Here is a 16,689-nt window from a genome sequence, read left to right as displayed (position 1 = left end):
GAATTAATTGACAGTCAAGGCTTTGGCTATGGTGAATGAAACACCACAAACCTCTTTGTCTATAATATTATAATCTGTTTCTATTTGTTCTGCAATGTTACAATCCAAGAGAATGGTGATGTGCCAGGTAGCTGGGATTGGGGTGCAGTGGCAATCCCACACAATTTCTTACTGCTTTCTACAGAGTGCAAGAAAGGCTATTGGTTACATTTACAATAAATTGGACAATCCACCTTCTGATGGGACCAGACCTGATCACATCCTAATAGTCAGACTGGACCACAAATGTAGGCTGATTTTTAAAATTCTTTCATGGGATGTGGGCATCGCTGGCTCTGCCAGTGTTTATTGCCCAACCCTAATTGCCCTTGAGGGGGTGGTGGTGAGCTGCCTCCTTGAACGATTGAAGTCCATGTGCTGTAGGCACACCCACAGTGACGTTAGGGAGGGGATTCCAGGATTTTTACCCAGCGACAGTGTAGGATATTTCCAAGTCCGGATGGTGAGTGGCTTGGAGGGGAACTTCCAGGTGGTTGTGTTCCCATGCATCTGCTGCCCCTGTCCTTCCAAGTGGTAGAGGTCATGGGTTTGGAAGGTGCTGTTGAAGGAGCCTTGCCGAGTTGCTGCAGTGCAACTTGTAGCCGGCACACACTGTCCACAATGGATCAGTGGTGGAGGGAGTGGATGCTGAAGGGGCGAATCAAGTGGGCTGCTTTGTCCTGGATGGTGTCAAGATCTTGAGTGTTGTGGGATCTGTACTCATCCAGGCAAACGAAGAGTATTCCATCAACTACTGACTTGTGCCTTGTAGGTGGAGGACAGGTAGGGGGAGTCCAAAGGCGAGTTACTCACCGCAGGATTCCCAGCTTCTAACATGCTTTTTTAGCCACAGTATTTATATGGCTGGTCCAGTTCAATTTCTGGTCAATGGTAACCCCGTGATGTTGATAGTGTGACATTCAGTGATAGGAATGCCATTGAATGTCAAGGGGCGATGGTTAGATTCTGTCTTGTTGGAGATGGTCATTGCCTGGCACTTGTGTGGCGTGAATGTTATTTGCCACTTATCAGCCCAAGCCTGAATGTTGTCCAGGTCTTGATGCAAATGGGCACTGACCACTTCAGTATCTGAGGGATCGTGAATGGTGCTGAACATTGTGGAATCATCAGTGAACAACCACCTTATGATGGAGGGAAGGTCATTGATGAAGCAGTTGAAGATGGTTGGGTCTAGAACACTACCCTGAGGAACTCCTGCAGTGATGCTCTGGAGCTGAGATGATTGAGCTCCAACAACCACAACCAGCTTCCTTATTGCTGAAAGCTCATGGCTGTAAAAGGTTTGTGACATGTGGCGAGGTGCAAAAGTCGCAATTGGGTACAAGTGGGTTTCACTGGAACTGAAGATCACTGATCACTGGTCACCTCCACATTCAAAACAGCCTTCAGCTTTACAATTCCATACTTCTTTTCAGAATCCTTTCCGGCGTCATCCACTCCTATCCCTGTAATCTACACAAGCCATAAATCCCTCCAAAATCTCTGCACTCCTCCAATTCTTGGCTCATGCACATTCCCCAATATTCATCGCTCCCCCATTGGCAACCGTGCCTTCAGCTGCCTGGGCCCTAAGCTCTGGAAGTTCGTCCCTAAACCTCTCCTCCACTTTCTTTGAGATACTCCTAAAATCTGATCTCTTTGACCAAACTTTTTGTCACCTGTCCTAGTATCTCCTTATGAGGCTCGGGTTTCAAATACTGTTCTATAATGCTCCTGTGAAACACCTTGGGAAGGTTTATGTTAAAGGGCCTATAAAAATGCAAGTTGTTGCTTCTACTTTACTCAATTTACATCACACACCACCCCCATGCTCAGTCTGCCCTGCAAGTCCACAGCTCACATACCTGATTGTGTTTCCACTGCCACAGGATATCATATGGTAACTGGAAGTCCATTCGCTTCTGCCTCAAATACTTGCCTGAAAAGCAAAGACATTTACATTTCAGACAGCTAAAGGAAGAAATACAGTGTTATATGGTCATGATAACTGTTATGTCTACTCATAGCTGCTGTTATCACATATACAAACACACACCATAAGTTTCCACATTGTTAATAATAGAACAGGCAACATAGGAACAGTCCATTTGGCCCAACTTCTGTGTTTGAGACTCGTCCTACATTGCTCCGCCTAATAGCGTCAATTCTCCCACATGAATGCCTAACACGTGCCCATGTTAAAGCCTCAGAACAGAGAAATGGATTAAAATCACAATGCAGCTATTTCTCCCTTTCTTGAGCCACAAAGTCCCACAATTTCTCATGTGGTTGGAACGTGGGATTCTATAGGTGGTGGGGAAGGGAAGAAAACAAAGGCTAAGCTAGCTTGTTTCTGTAACCAGCACGATGTAGCCTCAAACACGTGGAAGGGGATTTTCCACTTCCATCATGCCTAGATTTGGGCAAAGTGATCTCGAAAATATCATGAATTTGGGGCAAAGCTTACTCCTGCCTCAGTGCTCCTACCAGGAATTTTATTTCCCTTCTTTCTGCCTGGACTGCCAATGTTGCCCACTCCTTCACGATCCACTGCAGGCGAAGAGTGGAAAGTTCTCAACAGATTTTCCTTCTCCATACGAGGTCATAATGCCTCCCGTACCACCACATTGATCACAGAAAGTGGCAGTAATGGCTGGGGTGTCTCTGTGAAAAGAGACGGTTCTCCTCTCCCTATAGTTTGTCCCATGCATGTGCCAATTGAAGGTGCCAGTCTCAGCCAAGGTGTTATGCTTGCCTATAATCTTCATGGTGCTTTTGTCTTTTGAAAGTTCCTTGCTGGATCTTCTGGTGTTACTGTGGTGTTCCCACTGCCCAGGATCTTCTCTTTGCTCTGGGGGTGGTGGGGGGAGGCAATTTTGCTGAGACTGTGTCATGCATACTTAATGAGCTCTAACTCAAGAAAACGTGTAAGGGCAGAAATTAAGGGGTGAGTGGAAGTTCCATCCCACTCAAACTCATCTGAGAGAGGAGAATTTACTTCTGATTCTACAACTCAAGCCCTCCTCGAGTGCCCTACAATGGTTCCCACATAATAAGTTTTAATCCTGCCAATGCCAGTGTGTAATGTGCTCCTGTACAAACTTTTAAATGGAAAACTTGGGAAGACACAAACTTGGACTCTGCAATCAAATCTGCCACTCCTTTCATGGCAGCTTGGCTCACTTGGTTGCGTTCTTGCCTCAATGGGTTCAAGCCCTGTATCAGGAGTTTAAAGTCATGCTCTCGTGCAGTACTGAGGGAGTGCCACATTGTCAGAAGTGCCATTCTTTGGATGAGATGGTCAGAGGTTCCATCAGATCAGAAGAATGTCAATGATCTTTTGAAGAAAAGGGAACATTCCAGGGCCCTGGATAATGGTGCTTTAGAAAACTATGTAAAATAGGTGAGCTTGTCATCCATTTCACTGATGTTTGCTGGATCTCCCTGGCACAAACTGGCTGATGCATTTTCCTACATAAAAACAGTCACCACACTTGAGAATAACTGATTGCATGCAAAATGCTTTGAAGCATTTCTGAGCGACAGTGATAATGGCTTTGTACACCAGCTGTGGTTTTAATATTTCATTCCTGCCAATCAACATAGAGGATTCCATGAGGCAAGTGGGGCTCAGGACTTTGTCAAGTCCTCATTATCCAGATGCTATTTCACATTACACTGCTCAGCAATGAATAAAATGAACTATGATTTTCTCTAACTGATCTCCAGGCCATACATATTATTTTCCATTGAAATTAGCTAACTATTTCTGACTGTTCTCCTCCTGTTCCAGTTGGCAATCCAACATAAACTGCAAATCTTAACTTGTGGATGACTCTTACTGACACGCACTTCACTCCAACATTTGCTATGCCTTCAGTTGTTTTGATTAGCAAGGACCAAAATATATTTAACAGGACTTGGGAAAGCAGACATCCCCAGCGAATTCAGTCTGACATTGCTGTGAGCGGTTGTTGGAGGCTCCTTTGATGCCTATGTTTATACGTCAAATCACCTTTTACATTGTGGGGGATCACAAGTTATTATAGCAGCTTTCATTGTAAGTTAATTGTAAGCTAATTGTAATTTTATGTAAGCAGTGGACATTAACTGGTGTTCCTATAAACGGGAATAGACCGAAACTGTGGTGGTTGAGTTAGGAGGTGCCTGTTTATAATGCGTACCTCTGTCGAGAAATACTTACAAAAATGTGTAAAGGTTGGTTCCAGTTCTAACCTTCACCATCTGGCTTTATGGAATATATCAACAGTGTTGAAATCACTGATCCTGAATCTGTCTACATACACATACAGTTGACTGCTACTCCTTTCTAAAGTTTGAGCATCTGAGAACTGAACTTAAAAACAGAAAGTGTGCCACAAACGCTCAAATCACAAAGTGGTTGATCTTCAAGGGCTTAGAACATTCTGGAAGAAGTGTGTGCTTTAAAAGACACTGCTCCTTAAAGGGTTAATGCAGGACCCTTGATTGCCATTCCTGGAAAAAACATACTTAACAAGAAAGGGTAATTAAGCAATTGAAAAAAATTGTCAACCTCTTGACCTGGATGAACTGTAAACAAAGAGGGTCACGTGGGTTTTATGGCTCTGAAAAAAAACCATGCCTGGAAGACTGTTTTAAAAATGTCTTTTGGCTTTGCTTCAAGAAGAGAAGGATCAACTGCTTGAGAAGGAAGACAGCAGCCTTTTGCATTCCAGAGCCAGTCCGCAGCTGGAAGTGAATGTAAGCTGCTCCTGAGATGCTCTACATGCTGGAATGGAGAACCCTCGAGTCCGCCTGAAAAGCAGTGCCAAAGTCATTGATTGTTTCATGCACAGATCAGTGCTGAGACCAACCATGTAACCAAGACCCATTTCAAGAACTCCTTCATCTATCCTTTGCCTTTAAAACATTGGCTTTTAACCTTAGGCCAAATTCCTCCATTTCCATTTTACTTTCATTGTTTTTTGGTGTGTGTGTGTGTATCTGTCTGTCTTATGGTATCTCAAAAGAGTAATTAGTATAATTTCATATTCCATACAGTATGTTAATAAGCTTTGCCTTTCTATTTGACAAGACTGGTTTTATAATAAACTAATAAGCTTGCTGGTTACTGAAAGAAGCCTGGTTAAAGTTTCTTTTATTCTGGGTACCAATAGTTAAGGTAAATAATTGACCACGTTGGTGAGTAAATTAAACTTTTTAACTAATGGTATGACCTGTGGAGTTGTGGGGCTCTCCTGCGCATTCCTCCTGTCCCAGTCATAACAAGCGCTGGAAAAACTCAGCAGGTTTGACTGCATCTGCAGAACATCGAAGAGGAGTCATATTGGACTTGAAACGGTAACTCTGTTTCTCTCTGCACAGATGTTGCCAGACCTGCTGAGTTTTCCCAGCAGTTTTTGTTTTTATTTCAGACCTCCAGCATCTGCAGTATTTTGCTTTAATTTGAGAACTGAGCATGATTGGCTTCTTGTGAGCTGCATGTTTTGAGTCATCAGGGGCTCTTGCATCCATGTCTGTATATAACACTCAATGCCTGAGTTTGGCAAATTGAAAATAACATTAATTCTTACAACATTTCTTTTCATTGAATCAGGTAAAATTCACTGAGTGTTGATATTAAGCTGTCTTTGGCCATTTTTACATTTCCAGACCAAATCTACCTCATGCATAAGCCTCAAAATCAATTTTGCTGGAGTTGAACTTAGCTCCAGAACTGATCAAGAATAGGACTGGCTCAATGGTTTGTCCAAGATATTGAAGTTCCAATCTCCTCCTCAGGCTTGGTGCTTCATCAACTATACAACTGGCTTCAGTTACTCATCTAGGAGAGAAATCACACAAATTTCCTGAAGCTCAATTCCTCTACATAACCTGCAAGTCACAAGGCATTCCCCTGGACAAGAAAGCTCTCTAGCTAATCACGAGAGTTTCATGGTTTATGGGGGAGTCTCTCTAAGATTTTTCACTTGCCCTTGGTGAAATACCTAGCCATTATTTTGTGATTCATTGTGCAACAAAATCACTGGTGCGTTTCCAATTTCTTTTGCCCCATGATGTGATGCACTGGCCAAATACTTTAAGGTATCATGCTCTAACCACAGGTTCAAAATATTGAAATTGAAGCCCTAATATTTTTTGGCACATTGATTAAACCATTGACTTGCATTCCAGTGGATTCCTGCAGCTATTACAGGCATACAGCAGGTCTCTGCCTTGCTAGTATTGCTCTAGCCTAATCAAGATCCACACTCCAGTTCAGTGTTGACAGACTGGAGTATTGCTGGAGGTGACTAGGACCAGATGAGACATTAAACTGAGGCTCTGTCTGTTTAGGTGGATGTAAAAGATTCCATGACACCATTCTAAGATCAGCAAGCTCCCTGGTGTCCTGGCAAACATCCAAGACTCACCATTGATTTTATCTGCTGTTTCTAGAATCTTGTTGTGCATAAACTTGCTGCGTTTCCCTATGTAACTACAGTGACCACACTTCAAAGTAATTCTTTGGCTGTGGAGCACTTTGAGATGTCAGAGTGCAAGATAAAGCACTTGAAAAACACAAGACCTTTCTTCTATCCTACTTTGCCACTATCTGCTGGTTGTTAGAAAGTTGTTAGACCCTTACTTGACAGAGACTTGCTTTCAGCATGCAACCTGGAACTGTTTAATGGCTTAAAGGTTTTTTTTGAATTGCTCTTTTGGTTTGATTTATCTTTTGTTTGTCAAGTGAGAAGCTGTAAACGGATTTCTTTCAAACCGCTGCAACAGAACTCCAGCCAAACCCACTAAGCACAGACCTTCTCAAAGCACCTCACCTCATTATTTCCTCCTTTCAAAGCAAAAGCACAAATGTTCACTCTTGTTCGGTTCAGTTTTGACAAATCTGCAAATTGTTTACCAAGAAATGTCTGGCTTGCAAATTACAGCTTAGCAAAACAATAGATATTCAGGGCGGATTGCAAGTATACAGTTCAGGCAATGGGTTTCAGCCATTATACACAAAATACAAGCCCAGGATCCACAGGCCCCTCAATTTAATTCTCAACATCAGTTTTTACTATCACTCCATCTCACTTCAAAACCATCTGTCAGAGAGTAGATGGGGTGAACTGATTAGACAGGAGAGTCTGATGCAAAACTATGTTTATGCCAAGTCAAAGGTGGGTCACAGGGGATACATGAGAAACAAAATTATATAAATGTACTACAGCTATCCATTGCCTTTAAATAGCCAACATTTTTACTCCGTTCTCCAAATCTAGATACATTTTCGTAAGAATATAGGAAAAAGCCACTTCATCAATTGAAGCCCACTTCTCTTTCACACTAACTTTCCCAAAGTCCATCCTTCCGGCACAGCAAATCCCCTCAAGGTCCATCCACAAGTGTGCATTAGCATTTGTTGAATAAAGCATTCAAGAGTGGGAGCAAAATCTTGCACCTAGCTGTGAGACGCCAGGCAATTGGTGGAATGAAAGGATATTATTGTTATGAGAGGTCAAATTTAAAAAACCTAGTAATACAATAGAAAACTTACATTAAAAGGAAAAGCTAGGGATAAACAGAAATGAATTTATGTGTAAGGCAGAGGCATTTAAAATCTAACCAGCCTGTATGTCTGCAACTGTGTCTGCAAAGAACCTAATTTTGAATTCGTAAGGTCAAATGTTCTTTGCCTGGGGTTTTAAAAAATCTATGAGTTTTGCTGTTGCCTTAACGAGGGTGTAACTAAGAGTCAGGTTAAGTCAGGGATTTGTGTAGTTATTATAGTAGTAATTTTGTAGACATATGTATGTGCTTACAATTTTTCTTGTATCAATAAATGTTTAATTTAGTTTTAATAAAAAAATCAAGACTCAATGGTCTTATTATTATTGAATTCAAAGCCTGCGTCTCGAAACATAAACTGCAAAAATGGATTATGACAGTTGTTTCAAGTTTCCCTCTGGGGTTTGAACAACTCAGCCCTTATCATTGGTTGTGTCATAATACCCACCCCATGCATTTCTTCTGAACCCTAACTCCACTTTGATATACAGACTCTATAGTTGTAAATGCAATGCTGAGGCAAGTATCTGTCAGCAGATTTTGCACAAGCTTTAGAGACCACCTAAGTTCCTTCTTAATTTCTCTATTCCAGCTACATTTGTTGCTTGGCCAGTTGTCTTTCTGAGTCTCTAACCAGCTACCTGGTCAGCTCAGATTTTCCACTCCTGGTCAAATTCAGGGCAAAGCACAGCTTATTGTTCTGGGCACAAGAAAGAAAGTTTTAGAGGCTGATCTTTGGATACTGGCTGCGGTTTCTGGTGTCTCTGGTTGGCGTTGATTCATCAGCATGAATCAGCTAAAACAGCTCAATTGTAAAGAACGCCAGAATTGTATTAACTATTTCTGAACCACTCTTTACTGCATCAAACATACAGGTGGTTTACAGTAAATAGCTGTTTCATCAGTTTATTATGCAAGAATATACAAGTATAGATTATCAGGTCAGGATGAGGACTCCACGAGGAGGAACCTGAAGAACGATCTCAGTGTAACTGGATAAAACCAAGGAGGAAACTAACAGGAACACTCTTAATGAAATCTTCCTATGTTTGTGAGCAGCAGTATGACTGCAGGTCCATGAAGATTGAGTGGAAACTTTTAGGGTTGATCGATAATCAAGAAGTGTTCTGATGCAGGGTCTCCATCATTTCTGATACTGAAAGGCCTCCTAGCTTTCTCCCGCTTCCATTTTCCAGCATTTCGAGGTTTTATTCTTTTTATTATTTCCCCATTCTTGTTCCATGAGTAATGCTTAAATATCTTTAGCCTTAAAGACTTTAAATAAAACAGTTAAATTTATGCTCTAGATTTGCTTCAGCAATCTGAATAAAAATCAAAATCAAATTCACATCTAACACAATCAGAAAGAAATTGCATCCATAGGATGTTTCAAAGTGCTTCACAGGCAATAAATTACTTTTTGAAGTGCTGTTGTAATGTGGGAAAATGTGGAAGTCAATATATGCACTGGAAGATCCCACAAACAGCTTCAGGTTAAAAGACCAGAAATATTATTTTTTAAATGGGGCTAGGTAAGAAATAAAAACACTGGGTGAACAATCCTGTTCTTCAAAATGTGCCAAGAGATCTTGTATAAATACTTGACGTGTTTTAACGTTTCATCAGAAGAATGGGCATCTCAACCGTGTAGCACTCACTCTGCACCACACCAGCGTTAGAATCATAGAAACATACAGCACAGAAGGAGGCCATTTGGCCCACTGAGCCTGTGCTGGCTCTTAGAAAGAGAAAATGTACTTAGTTCCACATCTTAAACTTTCGTCCAGAACCTGGTAAACTCATCATAAAATACTCGTCCAATTCCCTTTTTCAATTATTGACGGAATCAGCTTTCACCAACTTTTCAGGTGGAGTGTTCCAGGTCCCCAAGACTCAGTGAAAACATTTCTCGTCTCTGCCCTTTCGCCAATGGTTTTGAATCTCTGACCTATAGTTATTGACCCACGCACCACAGGGAGGCAGTTTTTCTATATCTACTCTATCAAAATCAATCACCTCGAAAATGTCTATTAGGTCACCTCTTTAACTTTTCTGTTCCAAGCAGAACAGTCTTAACTTTTGTTAAGTCTCTGAAGAATCATATGGACTCAAAACTGTTTCTCTCTCCACAGATGCTGCCAGGCCTGCTGAGTTTTTCCAGTATTTTTTGTTTATATTAACTTTTCCAACCTTTCCTCATAGCTGAAGTCTCTCATCATCCTGATAAACTTTCTCTGTGCCCTTCCCAAGGTCTCTGCATCTTTCCTGAAGTGTGATGCCCAGAACTGTCCACAATATTCCAGGTGAAGCCTAACCAGTAATTTATAAATTTCTAGCAATACTAACCTAGACTATAAGCTGAAGTCTTGAGCTTGAGGTTCAGGAAAGAGTATTACCACTGAGCCAAAGCTGACACCTAATATCCATTTCTAGTCTGCTCCATGGTTTAACAGGCAAAGGCACCTCTAATGGAACTGTGAGCTCTTCCGTCTAGATGGTGTTAGCTTTAGTATCTACAATAAGCATCAGCTCTGGTAACGGGAGAACGCAGAGATCTATAGCATCTCTGAACTATAGAAAGAGTGGATAAAAAATATAGGCATTCAAGCAGCTCAAACAGAAGGTAATCAAGCTGAAACATTAACTTTGTCTCTCTCCAAAGATGCTTCCCAGTATTTCCAGCACTTGTGTTTCTTATTTCAGATTTCCAGCATTTGCAGTATTTTGTTTCTGTAGCAGCCATAACTCCTGCTTCTGATTACAACCCAGTACTTGTGCACGAGGGCTTGATGACGAGGGGAATCAGACCTAGCTGTAAGGATCTCCATATACTAATGTACAAGGTTTTAGCCTGACCTATGAACTAGGCCCTAGCAGGAACCTGGACCTTTGGAAGTAGAAGTATGAAAATTGGGTAAGAAATTAAATGTTTAAAAACCTCAGGTCTGGTCCAGCAATTCTGACACTTAACATCACGACCTGCTAAACACAGCATAACTAAGTAAGGAAGAAATTATGCTGGGCAAGGGTCCGGTTGAAGTACTACCATCAAAATATCTCTGCACTTTCCTGACCAATCACGCCCGAGGGAATGGCTGTAAACTGAAGCCCACTCTCTAATTCACAGTGATATTTTACTGTTCACATTTGGAAAGTATGCTTTTTTTTGTATTCTTTAATTCTCGGTTTGTAGCAGTCAAGTATTTCTTCCTGTCAAATGTTACTCTGTGCAATGTGTAGAATGAATGTCAGATTCTACTGTTTGCTAGGAAATCCAAGTCCTAGGTTGAATTGAAAATCTTGCCATGGCACAGAACTCTGGCTGCAGTGAAATTAGGTCAGAAGGCTATTCAAGCAATAAATTCCATTTATCCAGCATGTACGAGGCAATAAACGGCTTCCACACTGGTCAAGTGCCAAAACTGCAAGCGTTTTGTCAGAGTGTGGAAAAACCTTCAGACAACATCACTCCACCCGTTATCAGCAATATTAAGGGGTGGGAGACCCTGCAGCAGCCAATGTTACCTTAGCACAAGGTACACAGTGTGGCAGCAGTCACAATCAGCTGGTTTGTCAGTATTCTGCCACAGATTGTTGGGTTAGCAGATTGTAGTTATGTGGTTGACTGCTTTTTGGAGCCAGGGCAAGTAGGAAGGAGGAATGATGCAAAGAAATAACCAGTAAAAGCAGTCTGCAGAAGAACATGTTGGGGTTTCCCTGTCCCATTGCTGGTAGTGTAAGTATTTTTATTGGGGAACTGCTTCACAAGTACCTTGCACCACCAGCCCTTGGTCATTTAATCACTCCTGCCTTCCACCCCATCACATACCTTCACTTTTGTTCTTCCTTCCCCTTCATCTGTACATGCTTAAAACCATAATTTTTTTTCCAGTTCTGTCATAAACTTTTTCCTCTTCTGACTTTTCTTTCCCCAGGGGTGTCTGGCCTGCTGAGTTTTCCATTTTTATTACATCTACCACAGCAGGTAGCCATTTGAAATGTGTGAGGCTTCACAGGGAACGATGGCATGAAATGAAATTCTTCCAAAAGGGATACTGTCGCCGAGTCAAATCCAACATTCCTCGGGAAACCATGCAGGTGCATTCTGTCAGATGCTACCGGATAGCAATTAGGGTCAGGATAAAGAACCCTGACCAAGAAAGGACTTCCCAAAGCAAAATGCATCTTTGTTGGCAAAGGTTATCTAACCCTCTCAACTAGGAGAGCTTGGTGCCAGGAACCAGACTGACCACTGAAGGGAACACAAAACCCCAGGAACAGACGGAGCAAGCAGCAGCTGGGACCTTCGGTTTTGAACAACCACACTTGAACAGAACAAACAAAAGAATAAGAAAGCATCAAGTTACCATCTTTTTCTTAAATGTCATAAAGCGCTTCCTAGACAACAAATTGCTTTAATGTAGGCCAGCTACCGATATGCATGCAGAATAAAGGGAAATAAACAGTCACTACTAAAAGACCTAAGTAAAGTTTTCTTCTCAGTTTGGTTTTGTAACATTTTCTGTTACTATAAAGAACATAAAAAGACTGAAGTGGCTTACAGTTAACTGAATGTCCTCCCAAAGATCAATACAGATGAGGGAGACCATTCAGTCCATTGACATTGTCTTTTCACAATGTGAGATTTTACATCAATGCTTAAGTTTCTATTGAGATACACTTAATGCAGCCCTAAGTAGGTTTCAGGGAGAATCAAAAATATTTTGGATTTGATTTTTTTCTTTTTTTCTCCCCTATTCCCCCTTTGACCTTACTGAATAAAACAAACGTCTACTTTCAAGCAATGTGGAGGGCTGCCAAGTGCACAAAGCTGTTAATGGAGGGCAGCTGCTAGCAAACCAAACAGGCTCTTAAACAGGGAACAAAGTTGCAGGGTTTAAAAGTATTTTAACCCAGAGGAATACTAAGTAATTAAAGCAACCTTTATCTTTAATTTGCCGTTTGTTTTCACTGACTTCCACAATGGCAACCACTGCTTCAAAATAAAGCTGAAGCCACCTTACATTGATTGACAAGTCGTTAAAATACCTGCCCCCTTCTCCGAGTCTCCTACCTCAAGCTCTGTAGATCATACAGCGTTACGACAAGCTCATGTTATCCAGCAGCAAGAGCATCGGACACTCTACCAGAAATGATGGCTTGATAAAGCAAACCAGAATCACAAACACAGACTTTTCAAATGCACAGGGAGCTATATGAGGGCTACCTCAGGGTTCAGTAAAGCGTTCTGGGGCTACCTAAGGTTAAAAAGCTCTCTTGCCCTTTCTCTCTTTCTTTCTGTACTGCAATGAATTCTTTCTGCTGATTCCAGAGATATGCACCTCACAGTCAACATTATCATACATCATGATCAAACCTATCATTCTGTGTGCATTCAACAAGAATGGAATTGCAACATTGCCCTGGTTCTCCTAGTGTTGTTTGGAGCCCTTGGTGAAGGTGCTGAGCTTATACTGTGATGCAAGTTCATGCTCAGCCCTGGATTTCCCAGTAGGTTCACCCGCCCACCACACATGGCATTCATACCAATAGCTGGGCTTTCGAGGGCCAGCCTACACAGAGATCAAATCAAGGTAAAAGTACCCTTGTCTCAATTTTAAAACAAATTTAATTATTGAAAGTCTCTTGCCTAATAATAGGGTTTGATCATTACCCGACTGAGAGGCTCTGAGAATCACATTAACCAACCATTTACATATTTTCAGTTCACACATGCTATACAGCAAGTGTGAGATGAACTGTTACAGCCTTAATCCACCCTACGCAGCTGCAATTACATCATCTGGCACCTGCCCAGCACAACAGCAGCAAACGTATGTTGCAACAAATGCTGTTTTTGGTAATGAACGAATTATAATCATCTTGTGCTCCCTCAGCTTCGAAGACAAGACATGTCTTAACTTACAGGTACAATACATCCTGGCAATCCTCAACATAGTAATGCTATCTCTGCATCTTAATGTGGCCAGTTTCATGGAGAAGTATTGACTGTGTATCTGGGGGACCGGAGTGGAGGTGTGGTTTAATCATTCAGTTTTCACACACCAACAGTTGAAGTTTCAACAAAGACAAAGAAATAGGAGGAGTAGACCACGTGGCTTGTTGAACCTGCTCCACCATTCAATACATTCATGGCTGAGCCTGGGCTTCAACTCCATTTTTCCACCAGCTCTTCATATCCCTTAATTCCCCAAAACCCCATTAATCTGTCCAGATCAGCCTTAAGTGTATTCAATGGTGGAGCATCCACGACCCTCTGGGATAGAGAATTCCAAAGATTCACAACCCTTCGAGTGAAGTAATTTCCCCATCTCTATCTTAAATGATCGGCCCCTTACCCTGAGACTGTGCCCGTGTTTTAGATTCTCTGACCAATGGAAAAAATCTCTCAGCATGTACCTTATCAAGCCCCTTCAGAATTTTGTACGTTTGAATGAGATCACCTCTTATTATTCTAAACTCCAGAGAGTATAACCCCAATTTACTCAGCCTATCATAAGACAATCCCCTCATCCCAGGGATCAATCTAGTGAACCTTCATTGTATTGCTTCCAATACAAGTCTATCCTTTCTTAAATGTGGTGACCAAAACTGCACACAGTACTCCAGATGCAGTCTCACCAAAACCCTGCACAACTGGAGCAAGGCTTCTTTATTCTTGTACTCTAATCCCCTTGCAATAAAGGCCAACATCCATTTGCTTTCCTCATTGCTTGCTGTATCCACATGTTAACTTTCTGCGTTTCTTGCACAGACACACCCAAGCCACTATGGATGTCAACGCTTACAAGTTTCACAGCTTTTAAGAAATATTCTGCTTTTCTATTCTTACAATCAAAGTGCATAACTTCACACTTCCCTACATTATTCGCCACCTGCCATCTTGTTGTCCATTCACTTAACATGACTATATCTCTTTGGAGCCTTTCTGTGTCATCCCCACTGCCTAACTTCACACCCAGCTTGATATCATCAGCAAACATTAATCTCTGTCTCATCTAAGTCATTAATAGATTGCAAATAGCTGCGGCCTCGGCACTGATCCTTGCAGCACCCCACTGTTCATTGCCTGACAACTTGAAAAAGCCCCATTTATGCCCACTCTGCTTTCTATTACTTAACCAATCTCCTAAACGTGCAAAAATATTGCCCCAACTCCATAAGCCTTTATTTTGCTTAATAACCTTTTGTGGAGCACCTTATCAAATGCCCTTTGCAAATCCAACTACACATCTACTGGTTCCCCTTTATCTACCCTACTAGTTACATCTTCAAAAAACTCTAATAAATCAAACAGGACTTCCCCTAAGTAAAAACATGTTGACTAATCAAACTATACTTTTCTAAGGTAATTGTTAAAACTTCCTTAATAATATTCTAGCATTTCCCAACAACTGATGTTAAGCTAACTGGACTATAGCTCAGTGTTTTCTCTCTCCTTCGTTTCTTGACAAGTGGTCTAACATTTACAAACTTCCAATCTAATGGGACTGTTCCCGAATCTAAGGAATTTTGCAAAATCATAGCCAACACACCCACTATCTCCACTGCTATTTCTTTTAGAATCCTAGGATCGCAGGGACGTCGGATTTTAGTCCCGCAAGTTTCACCAATACTTATTCTTCGCTGATATTAATTTCCTCACTCTTTTTAGCACCGAGGTTATCGTTTATTTCTGATATGAAATTTGTATCTTCCACTGTGAAGACAGATGCAAAATATTTGTTCAATGCCTCTGCTATTTCTTCATTCCCCAAGATAATTTCTCCTGTCTCTGCTTTTAAGGGGCCAACCTTTACTTTAGCTACCGTCTTCCTCTTTATATACTTCCACAAGCTCTTGCAATTTGCCTTTATATTTCTGGCTAGTTTACTCTCATATGCTAATTTTTTCCTTTTCTTCATCAACTTTTTGGTGGCCATCTGCTGGAATCTAAAACACTCGTAATCCTCAGACTTGCTACTGTTATTTTGCAACATTGTAGGTCTCTTCTTCTAATCTAATACTATCCTTAACTTCCTAAGTAAGCCACGGATAGGTCCTTCTTGCTGAGTTTTTGTTTTTTAATGGAATGTATTTTTGTTGAACATTTTGAACTGTATCTTCAAATGTTTCCCACTGCTCATTTGCCTCCATACCTTTTAGTCTATTTACCCAGTCAACCTTAGCCAGTTCTCCCCTCATACCTATTTAATTGGCTTTAAGATTTTTGTTTGCAACTAGAATACATCACTTTCAAACTTAACATGGAATTGAATGATATCATGGTCACTATTTCCCAGAGGATCTTTTACTATGACATTATGTATTAACCCTGCTTCATTACATAATGCTAGGCCTACAACAGCTTTATCCCTTGTCAGTTCCACAACATATGACTCCAAGAAGCTGCCTCAAAAACATTCTACAAACTCATCTTCTAGGCCACTCTTACCAATTTGATTGCCCCAGCCGATATGGTCTATATTATGGAGGGGAGGGCCACAGTTGGTGCAGGCGGAATTTTTTCCACATGAAAAGGGTAAAAGAATGCAAAATAAATTACCAGTAAAAGTTTTGACCTGAACACTATAATTGGGTACATTCCTGGAGGGATGAGATTGAATGATTACAGTAACAAGATCGATAGGTCTGTCAAAAGTTTATGGGCTTACTAGGCCTAATAGCTTCTTCCTATTCCTCAAAATCCCTTTGTTCTGGAGCTAACTGAGGCCCAGGTATGTGTTTAGCGTACATTTATAAGTCATTATTGCACTCCTTGCTGACTAGCGATGTTATCTGCAGAGACGTCAATCACAAGCAGCAGGGTCTCACTCCAGGATGAACTCTACGAAAGGAATAAACAACAGTTGCTTCAGCAACAAGAAAACGGTGGGTGCACCTGACTTTAGAATGATTCCTCTGTGCTTGTTATGGTAGCGCTACTTATCCAGGGTTACAGTATTGGGCCATAGACCAGTGCACGAATGTCCAAAGTTGTCAGTTCTGAGAGAGGCCTGTTTATGAGCTGCATGTACAATCCAGGAAGTGACAAGCATGTTGGATAAAGGGGAACTTGGGATGTGGTTTACTTAA

At 41.3% G+C, this 16,689-nt stretch overlaps 1 protein-coding gene across 4 annotated transcripts in view; it reads right to left on the bottom strand.

Moving 5' to 3' along the window:
• ash1l (ash1 (absent, small, or homeotic)-like (Drosophila)) overlaps positions 1 to 16,689 on the bottom strand; it is a 230,621-nt gene that overhangs the window by 66,282 nt on the left and 147,650 nt on the right. For all 4 annotated transcript variants that reach the window (XM_041179673.1, XM_041179676.1, XM_041179675.1 and 1 more), the window contains exon 8: positions 1,905 to 1,978. In XM_041179673.1, coding sequence (XP_041035607.1) covers positions 1,905 to 1,978 — 74 coding nt within the window. The remainder of the gene's footprint in view (positions 1 to 1,904; positions 1,979 to 16,689) is intronic.

Source organism: Carcharodon carcharias, chromosome 36, assembly GCF_017639515.1.
Source record: "Carcharodon carcharias isolate sCarCar2 chromosome 36, sCarCar2.pri, whole genome shotgun sequence".
Taxonomy (NCBI): Eukaryota; Metazoa; Chordata; class Chondrichthyes; order Lamniformes; family Lamnidae; genus Carcharodon; species Carcharodon carcharias.
The sequence above is the reverse complement of the archived record's forward strand: the minus strand, read 5'-3'. Positions and strand labels throughout refer to the sequence as shown.